A 17,795-nucleotide genomic window follows, 5' to 3' on the forward strand; every position below is an offset into this window, starting at 1 on the left:
CCCAGGCTAGAGCGCATGGCTTGATCTTGGCTCACTGCAACCTCTGCCTCTCGGGTTCAGGCGATTCTCCTGCCTCAGCCTCTCAAGTAGCTGGGATTGCAGACACCTGCCACCATGCCCAGCTAATTTGTATTTTTAGTAGAGATAGAGTTTCATCATGTTGGCCAGGCTGGTCTCAAACTCCCGACCTCAGGTGATTCACCTGCCTGGGCCTCCCAAAGTGCTGGGATTACAGGCGTGAGCCACGGCACCCGGCTAGAAGATTTTTTTTTTTTTTTTTTTAGACAGAGTTTCGCTTTGTTGCCCAGGCTAGAGTGCAGTGGTGCGATCTCTGCTCACTGCAAGCAATGTCTCCCAGGTTCATGCCATTCTTCTGCCTCAGCCTCCTGAGTAGCTGGTACTACAGATGCCCACCAAATTTTTTGTATTTTTAGTAGAGACGCGGTTTCATTGCGTTAGCCAGGACGGTCTCGATCTCCTGACCTTGTGATCCACCACCTTGGCCTCCCAAAGTACTGGGATTACAGGTGCGAGTCACTGCGCCTGGCCAGATTTTTAAACTGGACACTACAGTGAATTTCAGTCTCCTTAGAACAAACCTGTGGATCTGGGAGTTGCTAGCAGCTGTTTTTGGTTTGTGGAGATCAGTCCCAAAGAGGAGAGCTAACATAAGGAAAGCAGCAGAAACCAGGGATGGCAAGTCTTGAGGTTGTGCTGGGTGAGGGTTCCAGATATCTGAGGCTTACAGTGGAGACTGGCAATTAACACTGATCTGGTTCTTCTTCTTATATACCAGATAATCAGCTCTAGGTGTTTTTCACATTTCACATTTAATCCTGAAAAGCTCGAGGTAAGTACCATCATTATCCTGCCTGTTTTACAGATGAAAATATTGAGGCATAGGGAAGTTAAGTAACTTGCCTAAATTCATACAATAAATAGCTGAGTTTGGATTTAAACTGAAGGGGTCAAGCTCCAGAGCCAGCGCTCTGAACTACTTTGTTATTGTCTCTAGGCCAGGAATTTCCTTTATCTTTTTTTTTTTTTTTTTTTGAGAGTCTCGCTCTGTCACTTAGGCTGGAGTGCAGTGGTGCAATCTCAGCTCCCTGCAGCCTCTGCCTCTCAGGTTCCAGCAATTCTCCTGCCTCAGCCTCCTGAGTAGCTGGGATTACGGACCGATCGACTACTGGAGCTCTTGTTAAAATTGCTCCCCTCGTTCAGTAAATATTCAAGGCATAAATTCACTTGATTCAACAAAGGATAAGAGTCTCTATTGTATAGGTAACATACAAATACAGACACAAAATATTCACATTCCACTTCATATTAGAGATTGTTTTATTGTTGTTGTTTTGAGATGGGGCCTTGCTCTGTTTCCCACACTGGAGTACAGTGGCACAATCATAGCTCACTGTAGCATCAAACTTCTGGGCTCAAGGGATCCTCCCGCCTTAGCCTCCCAAAGTGCTGGGATTACAGGTATGAGCCACCACACCCGGCCTCTTTTTTTCTTGATACTCAATGTCCATATTGGCTTAAAAAAATGAAAAGGGCCAGGTATGGTGGTGGTTCACACTTGTAATCTGAGACAGGAGGATCACTTAAGATCAGGAGTTTGAGATCAGCCTAAGCAACAGAGTTAAGACCCAGCTCCAAAAAAGGTAGCCAGGCATGGTGGCACGTGCCTGTAGTCCCAGCTACTCAGGAGGCTGAGGTGGGAGGATCACTTGCCCTCAGGAGTTTGAGGCTGCAGTGAGTTATTGTCTCACTGCTCTCCAGTGCAGATGACAGATGAGGACCCCCCTGGGGGGGGGGGGGGGGGGGAGAAAAAAGCCTACTGTAAGGATCAAATATAAGACAGCTTATGAATTTTTCCCATTAAAATACATTTGTCTTCATTAGCCTTCTGGGGGAATAGAGCCATACATATGAGTCCAGCTAGGAGTCTGAGGGTTGTGTGGTTAAGACAAAATAAACTGGGGTGTTTTTTGTGTGACAGAAATAGAAAAGGAAGATCTAGTAATAATCAAACTCAAATGCATGATTTCCTGTCATGCATTGCTTAATGACAGGGATGTTCTGAGAAATGCATCATTAGGCAATTTCATTACTGTGTGAACATCACAGAATGTACTTAGGCAAATCTAGATGGTGCAGCCTACTCCACACCTAGGCTAGATACTGGTCCTAGGCTACAAACCCATACAGCATGTTACTATATTGAACACTGTAGGTAACGGTAACACAACAGTAAGCATTCATGGATCTAAACATAAAAAAAGTAGTGTAAAAATACTGATATTATAATCTTATGGGATCCACTATTGGTATATACTGTCCATCATTGATCAAAGCCTTGTTATGCAGAGCATAACTAATCTACATAAAAGGAAATGCAAATAGTTAAGTATGAAAAGAATGCTCAACAAAACCAAACATGTAAAATTAAACCAAGATGCCATCAGATTGACTAAAAATTAGTAAAATCGGCCTAGCAAGTGGTTCATGCCTGTAATCCCAGCACTTTGGGAGGCTGAGGTGGGAGGATCACTTGAGGCCAGGAGTTCGAGACTGGCCTGGGCAACATAGTGAGGCCTCATCCCTAAAAAAGATTAAAAATTAGTAAGATCAATGGTGTTAATTTGTAGTACTAGTGAGGAAATGGGGTAATGGCTATTGATAGAAGAGTAAATCACCACAATCTTGACTTCTCTAATGACTTCTGAGAATCCATCTGTCTGCTAAGTGTCACTATATGTAAGAATGAGCACTACATTAATCTTTTTTTTTTTTTTGGGATGGAGTCTCACTCTGTCACCAGGTGGGAGTACAGTGACATGATCTCAGTTCACTGCAACCTCCGCCTCCAGGTTTCAAGTGATTCTTTTACCTCAGCCTCCCAAGTAGCTGGGACTACAGGTGCACGCCACCACGCCCTGCTCATTTTTGTATTTTTAGTAGAGACGAGGTTTCTCCATGTTGGCCAGGCTGGTATCGAACTCCTGACCTCCTGATCTGTCTACCTCCGCCTCCCAGAGAGCTGGGATTACAGGCGTGAGCCACCTCGCCTGGCTTCCCTACATTAATCTAATAGCAGGAAACTACCAACCACCTAGGTACTCATACCCAGCAATTGGTTAAGTTGGGGAGCTGCCATATGATATCCTACTATGTCCCTACTAAAAAAGATAAAACACATCTTGATTACTAAACAAACACAAGGCACTGTTCTGTCTCACATGCATACATTTCACCCTTAGACGAGCCCATGAATAACAGATGAGGAAACTCAGACACAGGGAGATGAAGTACATTAATTTGTTCAGAATCAAAGAATAGACAGCAGATTCCAACCCTGGTAACTTTTCTGGAGTGGTTAGCAGCTATGCTAGAATATATTTTAGTGTATTAAATAAGATGGCTCAAGAGTTGGGTGAAATATAAGTTGCAAAATAAAATTAAAAAATAAAATTGTTTTTGTTAAAAGCAAATTTTTTTTTGAGGCAGAGTTTTACTCGTTGCCCAGGATGGAGTGCCATGGTACAATCTCGGCTCACTGCAACCCCCGCTCCCTGGGTTCAAGCAATTCTCCTGCCTCAGCCTCCACAGCAGCTGGGATTACAGGCACACACCCCCATGCCTGGCTAATTTTTGTATTTTTAGTAGAGAGGGGGTTTTGTTATGTTGGCCAGGCTGGTCTTGACCTCAGGTGATCCATCCACCTCAGCTGCCCAAAGTGCTGGGATTACAAGTGTGAGCCACCATGCCTGGCCTAAAAACTGTATTTAAATGTATAAAGCTGGGTCGGGCACAGTGGCTCACGCCTGTAATCCCAGCACTTTGGGAGGCTGAGGTGGGCGGATCACCAGGTTAGGAATTTGAGACCGGCCTGGCGAATACGGCGAAACCCCGTCTCTACTAAAAATACAAAAATTAGCCAGGCATGGTGGTGAGTGCCTGTAGTCCCAGCTACTGGGGAGGCTGAGGCAGAATAGTTTGAACCTGGGAGGCAGAAGTTGCAGTGAGCTGAGATCGTGCCACTGCACTCCAGTCTGGGTGACAGAGCAAAACTCCATCTCAAAAAAAAAAAAAAAAGTATAGTCATATACGCAGAGATATGGGTGTCAATTAAACTTTGAGTTGAAGCAAGGAAATTGGTGAGGTGGCCTTAACAGCATCTGAGTTGTTACAAGAAGCCTATTACACAGACGTTAGAGGGTAGAAATGATAGAAAAAGGGTTTTCTCTTCATCTAAAGACCTAAGCTCCAGGAATTCAAGAACTTGAACGAATGATTTGGCTCAATCCATAACACACCGTGGTAGCCAGGAGAGACGGAAAGAGGAAGAGGGGAAGGGGGAGAAAGATAATGCAAGATGCTCTACTGCTTGCTGGTTCTGAAGATGGAAAGGGCCAGGAACCAAATATAGGTGGCCTTTTGAAATGGAAGAGACAAGGAAAAAAGATTCTGCCATCGAAAACTCCAGAAGGAACTCCCCTGATAACCTGACTTCAGCTGGCTGATTTTTGGACTTCTGACCCACAGAACTACTGTAAGCCATAAATGGGCTAAATTTGTGGTAATTTGTTAAAGTACCAATAGGAAAGTAACACAAACATGAGTATAAAAGGACAGTATTTTAAAAAATTTTTTGAGACAGAGTCTGTCATCCAGGCTGGAGCACAATGGCATGTATATATAGCTGTCTTAAACTCCTAGGCTTAAGGGACCTTCCCAAGTAGCAAGAACTACAGGTGCAAGACACCACACCCAGCTAATTTTAAAATTTTTTGTAGAGGTGGGGGTCTCACTATGTTGCCGGGCTGATCTCAAACTCCTGGGGTTCAAGTAATCTTCCTGCCTTGGCCTCCCCAAATTTTGGAATTACAGGACATCAGTTATTTCCTTTTCTGTATGGATTTTGGAAATCAATTAAAATGTGTCTATCATCACACTGAGCCCTATCAGAATACTTTACGTTCTTTAGAAGATAGTTACAACCACCAGATTTTAAAACCTCATTTTAATGAGACAATTCCTCCTAGCGATCACATGAAACTAACTTTTTTGTTTGTTTGTTTGAGACGGAGTCTCGCTCTGTCGCCCGGACTGCAGTGCAGTGGCCGGATCTCAGCTCACCGCAAGCTCCGCCTCCCGGGTTTATGCCATTCTCCTGCTTCAGCCTCCGAGTAGCTGGGACTACAGGCGCCCGCCACCTCGCCCGGCTAGTTTTTTGTCTGTTTTTAGTAGAGACGGGGTTTCACCGTGTTAGCCAGGATGGTCTCGATCTCCTGACCTCGTGATCCGCCCGTCTTGGCCTCCCAAAGTGCTGGGATTACAGGCTTGAGCCACCGTGCCCGGCGAAACTAACTTTTATCTCCCAACTGTGGAAACATTCCTGTGGAAATACATATTCAAGTTTAAAACTCATAAGCTCAAAAGATCTAGGATATGTACTCTAATGCCTTACTAGTATCATCCAACTTATAAACAAAGATAATCCAATGAGTGTGGGCATTTCTATTTCTACCGTAAAGGCGTATCAAATAAAGAAAGAAAAGTCTAATAATTGCATAAAGGAATATAAAACTATTTATTAACCACTGTTCACCAGTATTTACAATAAAGTAAACAATATACAGTTGGATAACACTCTGATTACTACAAAGTTGTTCTTCCTGGCTTTTGTTGAACCAGTAATGCAAATAACTGAAGATAGAGCCTACATGTAAGGAATCAGTTGGGGTAAAGAAAAAACATGCAGGTCAATAGGTTAGATCACAAAAGGCTGTTCACACATTTATGGCAGCAGGTCTTCAACTGCCAACATGTCTAACCATCTGATTAGGTTTATATGAGCGAAGTCTTACATATTCCATTCAACATTACCTTTTAGTCAATGTAGCAACAGGGATTTCAACATTTTGTTAAGGAATGGCTCACTAGGGAAAATTTTAAATTTTCATTTAACTTAAGTTTTGTTTAGCTAGTTAAAATACACTAGCATTTGTCTAGTTTCCTCACATGGATGAGGAAACCTGCTGCGATGGCAGTGATAAAATTTTTCCTTTTAGGAATTTTGCAAATAAACCACTGCAATTATAGATACTTTAAAATTATCCAATTTAAATTGTCCTATTTAGAATTACTTATTCCACTTAAAATGTATGGCTTCAGGAAAATTTTCAATTTAACTTGAAGTGATTATCTCTTACTTTGGTCAGAATAATGGCATCTCAGAAACATGGGTTTACCTGTGATTTTTTGTTTAGGTGAATGCTTAAAAACAAAGAAAAATTTACATATGCATTTTATGGATACACACACACAAAAAAACATGTAAAAAACCTAAAATGGTCCTTAGGCTTATGAGAACACAAGTTTTGATTGAGTAATGACTATGGACATTTCCCCCAACATTTAGAAAAGCTGTTCTTCAATGAAGAGGAAATAATATACCATGGTATCAAATGTTCTTTTCTGATAAAGGAAGCAACTACAGAAAGCTTTTATTTATTTGTTCAAAGTAACCAGTGCTATGGATGCAAAAAACCCCCCAACAACTCTTCCAACGCTACTTTCAAAACAAACATATCAAACTTGATTTTCATTAGGATGTAGTTATTTCGTCACACTAGTAAATCAAAATCCAAGACCCAAATTTTATATATATATATAAATATATATAAAAAAAAATGTGAACAATTATTGAGCTTCATCTTCTGGACAAGAATGCCAAGTTAGTCTCTCTTCATAAAAAGCAATTACAATTTGAGGACACTTCATATTTGCCTCTTTCGCCAGCACCAAGTCTGCCTCATCTGAATCTTTCCTGTTTTAAAAAAAAGAAAAATTCAGTTACAAGTCTAAGTTGTTTGTCAACTGACAACCATTCATTTAAAAAAATAATAGTCCAAACAAAAGGTATTAAGTGCTCCAGGAGGGTTATATGTTACTTGTTGGTGTGTTCTAAATAAACTTCATTTTCAAAACAGGCCACAGTTTGCTGACCCTTGCTTTAAAACACTACTAGTAAAACTAACCAGAATCATCCTCTCGGCAGATAATTTTTCCCTACCTAATGATGAAAACCATTTCACAAATTAAAAAAAAAGTCTATTCTTACTTTCAAATCTAACAGTCCCTGCATACTCACCATTTCATAAGAAACATCAATTCTCCACTGCTGTCTGTGGCACCAATTATTCTTTCAGGATCAAGACCTCTGGCAAATCCTCTTGGTTTGTCAGCCTGTTTAGAAGACATTTTTTTCATATAGCAAACTCAAGAGTATTAAATTGTTTTCATGGTGTTATTTTAAATAAACACGTTCCAATAGCAAGACAGAAACGACTAGAGCAGGAACCCATATTTGGTAATTAAAAACATCTGATTTCCATTAACTTTACAAGTAGAAAAACAACCTGAGTTTGATACTCAACGTAGAACACTTAAAATTTCCAAAAACATTCAGAATCAAAACTCAAGAAAATTATTGCGTTCAGTGACACCAAAGGCAGAGTTGTGTGGGCATACAGAAAAACTAATCTCTTTATTTCTGGTAATAATAAAGTCTTGAAAGTTAATATATTTCAAATTACTTCCAGGAATTAGTCTGAATTACCAATGCATTTTAAAAGCATAAACAAAACACAGTGAGAAATATTAAAAATGTTAAAACTCACACCAACTATCTGTGATCATTCTAAATGATAGGAAATGTTAGAACAAACTTGTCTAACCTGCGGCCCAACACAAATTTGTAAACTTTCTTATACTGAGACTTTCTTGTGATTTTTTTTTTTTAAGCTCACCAGCTGTGGTTGGTGTTAAGTCTATTTTATGTGTAGCCCTAGACAACTCTCCTAATGTGGCCCAGGGCCGCCAAAAGATTAGACGCCCTGCATTAGAAAGTACTTAATATAAACCAGTGGTTCTCAAAATGTGGTCTACGGATTCATTGGGGATTCCAGAGTTCTTTTTGGGAGGGGGTTGTGTAAGGCCCCCTTTTTTCACCTATTTGTGACTTTGGATTGTCTTCATATACCTCCACCAAAACAATACGCCACAGCAATCAAATGTGTTTCAGTAAAATTGCCTTAAGACACAAGTCGAAGATTTGTAAAAATGTAAAACGCTATTCTTCTCAACTTTTTTAGAAAAGTCATTTTAGAAATTTGTTTTAATTTCTACCATGTTAGTATTGATAGTTACAACCCATATAAACAAAAGCTCTCTGGGGATTCTCAATAATTTTTTTTGGAGTATAAAGAGGCCTTGAGACCAAAAAAGGTTGGAGAACGAATGATTTCAATAAATCCTTTATTCTTGTCAGAGTTTTATGTCAATGTCACAGGCTCTGGAGTAACACTGCCAGGGTGAGAATGATGGACCTACCCCACTTACGAACTGTGTGGCTTTGGGCAAGTTAATCAACCTCTTTGTGGTTTCATAAAACAGAATTTTAGTATCTATAGCACAGGTATTTCACAGCACATTAAAAGCAAAGGATTTGGCACACAGTATGGCACATGGTAAGCTCAATAAGTATTGTTAAAGTAGTGCTTGATTTATTATTTAATAATTTTCGGAGACAAGGTCTTGCTCCATTGCCTAAGCTGACGTGCACTGGCATGATCACAGTTCACTACACCTTCAACTCCCAGGTTCAAGCAATCCTTCTGCTGCAGCCTTCCAAGTAGCTGAGACTACAGGAGGCGTCCACCATGTCTTGCTGATTTTTTTTTTCTTTGTAGAGATGGGGTCTCACTAAGTTGTCCAAACTGGCCTCCAACTCCTGGGCTCAAGCAATGTTCCTGCTTTGGTTTCCCAAGGTGCTGGGATTATAGGCGCGAGCCACTGTGCCTGGCCAAAACTGTGCTTCCGCTAAGCATGTGATTTAGTTTCAAAACCAAATTTGTTGCTGTAATAGCGATTATACCTATGACCTTATACAGAGTTATCATGAAGGTTGTACTTCTTTGCTTCTAGTTCAAATGATCAAGTTTTAAATCATGTTTATAGTGCCTAAGCCTAGAACCTAATTCAGCACCAAGATGTTTCCCCAAATTGCCACACTAGGACAGTGGGCAAGATAAGTATGATCTGTTTTACAGTCAAGGATGTAAGTAAGAAGTTACCTGACTTGCCTGAAGCCACAGAAACGTAAGTAAAGGAAAGACTGGACCAAAACACATGTATAGTGAATCAACTGAATGTCTCAATTCATGTCAAGAAAGTGTGTAACGATTATCAAAGATTATAGACTTCAAAATCAAGGCATTGTTTGGCAATACAAAGATGACATGCAAATACTTTTTGGTGATCAATGCCATTAATGGACTATAATCAGAAAGTTCTGTTTACATTGTTTTTACTATAGTGCAAAGGCTTTCAATAATCTTAGTATTGTTTGTACTTAAGATTGCTAGCCTGGGATCACAGGTAATTAATGGGTCTAATCAGGGATCAAATCCATGAAACTAAGAAAAACCGCACTAGCACAACCTAAGTGGCATAAGCACTTACAGCACATTTACACAATGTAGGCTAAACCATGCCCATCCTTATTGTCCTAAATATTAAAATATTTAAGATACGATTAAGAAGCCTTTTATAAAAGTATCTGAGTTTTAAAAAAGCAAGCCATCAAAGCTGGGCTTGGTGGGGTGGCTCACGCCTATAATCCCATCACTCTGGGAGGCCGAGGCGGGTGGATCACCTGAGGTCAGGAGTTCGAGATCAGTCTGGCCAATATGATGAAACCCCGTCTCTACTAAACATACAAAAATCAGCCAGGTGTGGTGGCGCACCCTTATAATCCCAGCTACCCTGGAGGCGGAGGTTGCAGTGAGCCGAGATAGCGTACCACTGCACTCCTGCCTGGGCGACAGAGGGAGACTCTGTCTCCAAAAAAAAAAAGAAAAAGCTGGGTGCGGTGGCTCACGCCTGTCATCCCAGCACTTTGGGAGGCTGAGGCGGGAGGATCACGAGGTGAGGAGCTCAAGACCAGCCTGGCCAACATGACAAAACCCCATCTCTATTAAAAATACCAAATTAGGCGGGAACCTGTAATCTCAGCTACTTGGGAGGCTCAGGCAGGAGAATGGCTTGAACCTGGGACGTGGTGTTGCAGTGAGCCAAGATCATGCCATTGCACTCCAGCCTGGGCAACAAGAGCAAGTCTCCATCTCACGGGGTGGGGGGCGGGGGAATCAAGCCATCAACGTTTTACGAAAGGACAAGCTGGTGGGCAGTATTTTATACTTACAGCATCTCTTTTCTTCTTTGATTTGCTGTCATCAGATTCACTGTCAGATAAAGATTTTCTTTTTGTACCATCTTTTTCTTTGCCAGCTTTCTGAGAGTTAAGAAATGCTTCAATCAACTCTGGACAATCTAAATTTTCTTCAGGTTCCCAAGTATTGTCAGCACTGTGTTTAGTTTAAGAAAAAATTTGATTGAATTAGACACAATTCATCACCATTATCCAGATCCATTTTAATAGACAACTGGGGGAATAAAAAGTCCTCTGTACTGCAGATACTAATAATTTCCTTCTTCCCTACACTACCCACCCCCCGGCCTGCCTCTGCCAAAGACAGGGTCCTGCTTTGTTGCCCAGACGGGAGTGCAGTGGTGGAATCACAGCTCACTGAAGATTCCAACTCCCGGCTCAGGCGATCCTCAGCCTTAGCCCAAGTAGCTGGGACTGCAGGCAGGCACCACCATGCCCAGCTAACTTAAAACACACACACATTTTTTTTTTTTTTAATAGAGAAGGGGTCTCATTTTGTTGGCCAGGCTGGTCTTGAATTCCTCGTTTCAAGTGATCCTCCAGCCTTGGACCCTCAAAGTGCTGGAATTACAGGTGTGAGCCACTGGACCCAGGCCCTACATTCTAATTTGAGACTCCAAATTAGTAAATCCAAATTACTGGGTAGAGAACAAAAGTCTCTGCTTTGTAGTATTATTTTCATTAAAGTCTTCTTGGCCGGGAGTGGTGGCTCACACCTGTAACCCCAGCACTTTGGGAGGCCAAAGCAGGTGGATCCCTTGAGGTCAGGAGTTTGGGATCAGCCTGGCCAACATGGTGAAACCCTGTCTCTGCTAAAATACAAAAATTAGCCGGGCATAGTGGCAAATGCCTGTAGTCCCAGCTACTCGGGAGGCTGAGGCAGGAAAATCGCTTGAACTCGGGAGGCAGAGGTTGCAGTGAGCTGAGATCACGCCACTGCACTCCAGCCTGGGCAACAGGGCGAGACCCCATCTCAAAAAAAAAAGTCTTTTACATTACTTATTACACTGCACATGGCCAAATGCAGTGTAATTTTGCTAGTGGCCTTAAGTTTTGGGAGAAAGAAAAGGGAGGAGCCCATTCATTTCCTAAAGTTTTGCTGGGTAAAAATAATTTTTCATGTTTCATGGGCTTAATAAAGTATGGACTTATGATACATACTTAATTTCAACTAAAAATACTGGAGAATAAAACAGGCAAACGTAAATCTCCCATTCAACTCATATTTCCCAAACTGCTATGAATTAAATGTGAAGAGCAGGGAAAGCAAAAGATAACAGGTATGTGAAACCCAATCACTTGACTGCTCTACCTCCAGCAAGCTCAGGAAATTGATTTCCACCTATCCATTTTTAATTGTCACTGCCTATGGAGCTTTGTGGTGTAACAGGGAAGAATCAAAGCAGATAAGCACAACAAACACTAAGTGTTAAAGTATGTAATTGCTGCATGTTCGATATTCACATTTTGTGAAAATTATCAAGAATCCATATCAAAGAACACAAGGAACCAGAGAGCTTAAACATGCCCAGGCTCTACTTCTTAGGTATTAGAATATAATAAACTTAGTATAAAGCCTAGATTATATGTAATCCTGTATGAGACCCACTAGTCTATACTGTATAGCTTCAATGCTTTTTAGTACGCTCTGTGTGGAGGAAAACAAGGCAGATTATTATAATCCGTATAATATCTAACCACATTAAAATATATTAAATAGTAAACTACACTCTATAATTTTATAAATTTGACTCCCCAGGGTAATAAACTAGTCTCTAGTCTGCTCAGCTTCAACTGTACAATAAAGTCTTGGTTCTTTTTAAATATATTTCAAATAAGATACCTAAATTCAAGGTGTCTTTACATTTAAAGACATCTATGGGAAAGCAGGTAAAAGAGGGTAAAAACAAATTCTAAAACCACTTAGCTGCAGTCAAACATACAATACAGATGCACTAAAGTTTCTTACTCTGTAAATCCCTTCCACTTCAGGAAATATTCCACTTTCCCATTCACTACACGTCGATCTAGTACTTTTTCCACCACAAATTCTTCAGGCTCTGCCTCTTCAACTTTTTTACTCTTTCCATTCTGTTTTTTTCCCATTTTTTGCTAAAATAAAACAAATGAGAAATTAAGAAATATTCTTCTTGAATTTTGGGCATATTTTCAAGGCTCAATTGCTTACATTATTATTACATTCAACATACATTTTTACTTCCATATCCCAAGGCAGACAGGGAAAGATTAAAAGTCAACAGACAATAAAATAAAAGAATGCTTTATTTTGTTGATTTAGCTCAAACTTATGACCCACCACCAAAATAATACAATCAAAAACGCTATCCGGAAAAATTATTTTTTTCCAGTTTTTTTTTTTTTTTTGAGACAGGGTCTCTCACTCTGTCACCCAGGCTGGAGTGCAATGGCGTGATCTCAGCTCACTGCAACCTCTGCCTCCCTAGGTTCAAGCAATTCTCAAGCCTCAGCCTCCCCAGTAGCTGGGATTACGGACGCATGCCACCATGCCGGGCTAATTTTTTGTGTGTTTTTATTAGAAACACGGTTTCACCATGTTGACCAGGCTGGTCTCAAACTCCTGATTTCAAGTGATTCACCCGCCTCTGCCTCCCAAAGTGCTGGGATTACAGGCGTAAGCCACTGCTCCTGGCCCCGTAGTCTTAAAAGACCAAGTTTACTAGAGTTTTCACTCATTTTAACAACACAGCAACTATACAGGAAGTACTTAAAGGGTGATACAGACAAGAAAATAATAGTGACAGGTCTTAGGTGAACCGACAGACCTAAGAGCCTCCTTCTCAATTCAAATACTAATGTCAAAAGCTTCAATAATACAGATAAAAGGTAAGCGCAGAATGAAAACATGACTCACAATCCTGATACCAACTGCAGAGTCAACTATGGAGACCACTAGGAGGTTAAATTAAAGGACAAGATTATTTTTCCATCTCTGTAGATAGTATTTCTTACCACTTAGAACCTATAAAACTGTCACTTCAAGAGGACAAAAGGGGAGATTTTAATTCCCTAAGGTGAAAAAAATCCTTCCTTCCTGGTTTCTCAAGACAAAGTCTATATTGGTAGCCAACTTCACTTTAAACAGGCATTTTTTGGTATGACACTATTTAAGAGAAGCAGGAGACCAACCTCAACCAGCTCTTTCCAATAGCTCAAGATTTGCTATGAGAGGATTAAAAATGGGGGGGAAAAACCCTGAAATGGTTAATCAGAAGATCCTATGGGCAGAGAAGAAATCCACCTTAACATTTCATTTTAAAACAAATGCTACTGCCGGGTGTGGTGGCTCATGCCTGTAATTCCAGCACTTTGGGAGGCTGAGGTGGGCAGATCACCTGATGTCAGGAGTTTGAGACCAGCCTGACCAACATGGAGAAACGCCGTCTCTACTAAAAATGAAAAAGTAGCCAGGCGTGGTGGTGCATGCCTGTAATCCCAGCTACTTGGGAGGCTGAGGCAGGAGAATCGCTTGAACCCGGGAGGCCGAAGTTGCGGTGAGCCAAGATCACGCCATTGCACTCTAGCCTGGACAAGAGAAAAACTGTCTCAAAAATATCCCCCACAAAACCAAAAAACCCAAATACTATTAAAAAAAGATAACCCTTAATTGCCCAGTCACTAAAGCCATCCCACAAGAAAGGCAGCAAGCAGAAAAAAGTTAACAGCAACACCTCAAGGCTACAAAAGGACATTTCAAGCTATGCAGGCATATGAAGTACGCAAACATATATGTAAGAAGGGCCTCAAGACTGCAAAATGACATTTCAAGCTATGCAAGCAAGCATATAGGTAACACACACACACAATAAAAATCCCCTGGAATACAAAAAAACGCAGCAAACACCTGACTTTTTTGGATACCATTTCCAAGTCAGATCTTATGATTCTCATTAGTCAAGATACTTGAGTACTGGGCCCAAATAGCTTTCTGCCACTGTACAGTACAAGAAGGTAGAAATAATAGTGGGAGAAGCAAAGACAAACTGGAATAGACAGAAGTATATTAGATACCTATACTACATGAAAAACAAAACAGCTACTGCCACAAAGGGAGAAGGCTAACAAAATAAAGTAGTAGTAAAAAATAAATATACAAAATTAAAAGGATATACACTAAGGTTAAAAAAAGAAAAAAAAAGCAGACAAAATACCATACAGTATTTACTACTATGGCATTCATAAGCTAGTTTCAAATGTTCACCATTTTCTTTTGTAGTATATGTTTGGCTTAACCCAGCACTTTTTTCCAAACGTGGATTTGAGTCAAAATAAATTTCCCATTATTTAAGTGAAATTAACAGTACACATATCTCACAACACTAATGAATTTTTAAAATGAAAAGTTAAAAAGTTTTAAAGTGGCCAACCTGTGATCCTTCACAAAATAAACTATTTAAATACCAATAAATAACAGACCCCAAAGAGTATCAATTGAGTGCAAAAACAACTTCTGTTTTCCAGGGTATCTGACTTAACACAGAATCTAATGATGGCACAAATTAAAAATCACCAACGTGCCCTTTCTAGTGTGAAACCCAGAGAGAACATATACAGACCAAAAATAAATGCTTTACTTTACTTAGGAGACATTAACATTCACCTTTACCCGCTTAAGATTAATGCAGTATGTTAAGAGTTAAATATTGTGAAAACTGTAACTTTGAATTTCATGATTTTTATGTGAATATTCCAGGGTTTTAAAAAACTTGTAACATGACATGGCTGAATAAGATACAGAAAATCTAGCCTTTTCTCCCTTCTGGATCGTATTTGCTATTTCGATCTTTTTTTAAAAAAAACAAAACACCGCAATGAATTATATTTAAGATTCTTCTATATTTCCGAGTAAATAAAAGATAAAGTGACCAAAGGAATTTGAAAGATTCAATAACTTTTGCTCCAAACTAGGTGCACAAGGTACCTGGTTCTTTAAATTTGGGTTTAATGAAAATACTTCTCCAGAATTCTGGGGATTTAAGGAAAATTACGCCAACAAGGGCTTTATCATTTTATGTAATATTTTTCCATGTTGCAAAAATGTGTGTATTTCTATCTGAAGATAAAAATCCTCAGCAAAATCCACATTGCACTGTCCTTCAAAGATTAAACTAGTTAAGACGCTATTAAGTCAACTCAGCAAGTATCTTCATGTAATGAATTCGTTTTGCTCCTAATTTTCCCCTATAATTATACTAGGAGAGCTGGGAAATATGTCGATGTAAATTTCTCAACCACAAAGACGCAAAGTTACACTTTGGGGGAAAAAACCTTGGGTTAAATCCTTACATACTTTAGCTTTTCATTAACTTACCAATGTAGTTTTATTGGAGGCCATTTTTTATTGCAGACTTGAAGAACTATTACTAGAAAAATGCATGACAGTTAAGAGAAGTTTGCACGACACAGAAAAGGTAACTAAATACAAGTTCTGTTTGGATTCCAACCCCCAAGTAGGGAGCGCACATTTCAAACGTTGATACAAATCCAGAGTAGATTTGCGCTCCTACCTACATTGCTGATGATGCACGTAAGTACGTGTTCTAACCATGTGAGTCTAGACAGACTTTACTGGGGATCTTGGTACCTAAGGCAGCTTCACATGGCTTAAAATAGGGGACAAATATCTTTTCCAATGTAAGTCCCATTTGTAATAAAGTCCATATTCCATTTTTAAAGGACAATCCTTTCGGTTTAAAACCATGCACGATTACCCAAACAACTCACAACTGTAAACCACTGTGAATCTTCTCTGTTCTGCAATCCTAACTTTGTTTCTGCTCAGAAACCCTCTCTTTCCAATCGGCAGTTAACTAAATAAAGGAAAAAACTTAACGATGCTTCAACCCCATTTCGTGACACTTTGAAGACGCAATCACCTTTTGCATACACCCGCTCCCCCTCCGACCCCCTCCGCTGGAGCCCTGCGTCCCCAGGCCTAAGCGCAGGTGCCCGCCCCCACCCGGGAGCGCGGGCCTCGTGGTCAGCGCATCCGCAGGGAGAAACAAAGGCCGCGGCGCGGGGGCTCAAGGGCACTGCGCCACACGGCACGCGCCTACCCCCGCGGAGGCCACGTTAACGGAACGGCCGTCGCAACCTCGGGACAGTCGGCCGCGCGCCGCCAGGCCTCGCGGAAACGGGACCACGCGCCGCCCTCCCGGAGGCCCAAGTCTCGACCCAGCCCCGCGTGGCGGCTGGGGGAGGGGGCGCCTCCGCCGGAACGCTGGTGGGGGAGGGGAGGGAAAATGCGCTTTGTCTCGAAATAGGGCGACGGTCGCCACAGCTCCCTACCCCCTCGAGGACCGAACAGTCCCCCCACTAACTGCCGGCGCCGGCCCCGCGCCAGCTCAGCCGCGAGGCCACCGCCCGACCCTCTCCAATCCTTCCCGCAGCTCCCGGAGCGGGGTCCGGCAAGGAAAGGACGGGAGCGGAGAACCGGGCCCCCGGGGCGCGTGCAGCATCTGATGCACCACCACCGAGCGAGAGCTAGAGAAAAGGAAAACCACCGACTTCACCGCCTCTGAGCTGCTCCGGGTCGCGGGTCTGCAGCGTCTCCGGCCCTGCGCGCCTACAGCTCTAGCCACATCCGAGGGGGGAGGGAGCCGGGAGCTGCGCGCGGGGCCGCCGGGGGGGAGGGGTGGCACCGCCCACGCCGGGCGGCCACGAAGGGCGGGGCAGCGGGCGCGCGCCCGGCAGGGGGGAGGGGCCGCGCGCCGCACCCGCTGGGAATTGGGGCCCTAGGGGGAGGGCGGCTGCGAAGACCGCGGCACTTACCGTTCGCAGCGTAGGGCCTGGTGGTCCCCGAGGGGAGGGAGGGGGGAGGAGGGGCGAAGACGGTGACCAGAGTCTCCTCAGCGGTGGCTTTTCTGCTTTGCAGCCTCAGCGCTGGCGCCAAAACCAGACTCCGCCCACTTCCTCGCCCCTGCGGTGCGAGGGTGCGGAATCCTCCAAACGCTGGGGGAGAGAGAGTTGGGAGCTTAAAAACTAGTACCCCTTTGGGACCACTTTCAGCAGAGATCCCTCTTGTACCCTAGGGGTCAGCTGCATAGACGCGGGTCAGGGTTAGGTCAGTGTGGCGTGAACGATAATTTGACTAGAAATTGATTCGGGTGTTTCCGGAAGGGGCCGAGTCAATCCGCCGAGTTGGGACACGGAAAACGAAAAGGGAAGGCTCACACTACGATTTTTCTGGCGGGGGTTATCAAAGGCGTAGCTGCAGGGACCACCTCCCAGGTTGAGAGGGATGGATCTCCGGGATGCGGATTAGGCTCCTCCCGTCGGCGTTAATTTCAAACTGCGCGACCGTTTCTCACCTGCCTTGCGCCAAGGCGGGGGGCGGGACCCTATTCCGAGAGGTAGTAACTCGCGGGACTCGAGCCTTCCGCAATTCACTGAGCGCATTTACGGAAGTAACGTCGGGCACTGTCGCTGGCCACAAGAGTGGGAGGAGTACGCATTTGGC

At 42.5% G+C, this 17,795-nt stretch overlaps 1 protein-coding gene across 3 annotated transcripts; it reads right to left on the minus strand.

The window, feature by feature from the left end:
• Nucleotides 1-5,569: 5,569 nt before the first annotated feature.
• CBX3 (chromobox 3) lies at nt 5,570-17,245 on the minus strand. 3 transcript variants are annotated; one of them, XM_023225931.2, is made up of 6 exons: nt 17,108-17,236; nt 15,648-15,699; nt 12,267-12,409; nt 10,271-10,433; nt 7,157-7,251; nt 5,570-6,832 (listed from the first exon to the last, which is right to left on the minus strand). In XM_023225931.2, the coding sequence occupies exons 2-6, from the start codon at nt 15,669-15,671 to the stop codon at nt 6,706-6,708; spliced, it is 552 nt and encodes a 183-aa protein (XP_023081699.1). In that variant the 5' UTR covers nt 15,672-15,699; nt 17,108-17,236; the 3' UTR covers nt 5,570-6,705. The 3 variants fall into 3 exon arrangements, with proteins under 3 accessions (XP_023081699.1, XP_023081698.1, XP_023081700.1); XM_023225930.2 differs by lacking the exon at nt 17,108-17,236 and adding an exon at nt 16,844-16,992 and having other exon boundaries at nt 5,574-6,832; XM_023225932.3 differs by lacking the exon at nt 15,648-15,699 and having other exon boundaries at nt 5,575-6,832; nt 17,108-17,245.
• Nucleotides 17,246-17,795: the final 550 nt, after the last annotated feature.

Source organism: Piliocolobus tephrosceles, chromosome 8 (assembly GCF_002776525.5).
Source record: "Piliocolobus tephrosceles isolate RC106 chromosome 8, ASM277652v3, whole genome shotgun sequence".
Lineage (NCBI taxonomy): Eukaryota > Metazoa > Chordata > Mammalia > Primates > Cercopithecidae > Piliocolobus > Piliocolobus tephrosceles.

Excerpts from the sequence above, each read along its gene's own strand:
- CBX3 (XM_023225931.2), bottom strand. The coding sequence starts at position 15,671 with ATGGCCTCCAATAAAACTACATTG. Across the intron at positions 10,434-12,266 it reads AAGTGGAAGGGATTTACAGA|TGCTGACAATACTTGGGAAC; the intron begins GTAAGAAACTTT and ends AACTAAACACAG. Across the intron at positions 6,833-7,156 it reads TTGATGTTTCTTATGAAATG|GAAAGATTCAGATGAGGCAG; the intron begins GTGAGTATGCAG and ends TTTTTAAAACAG.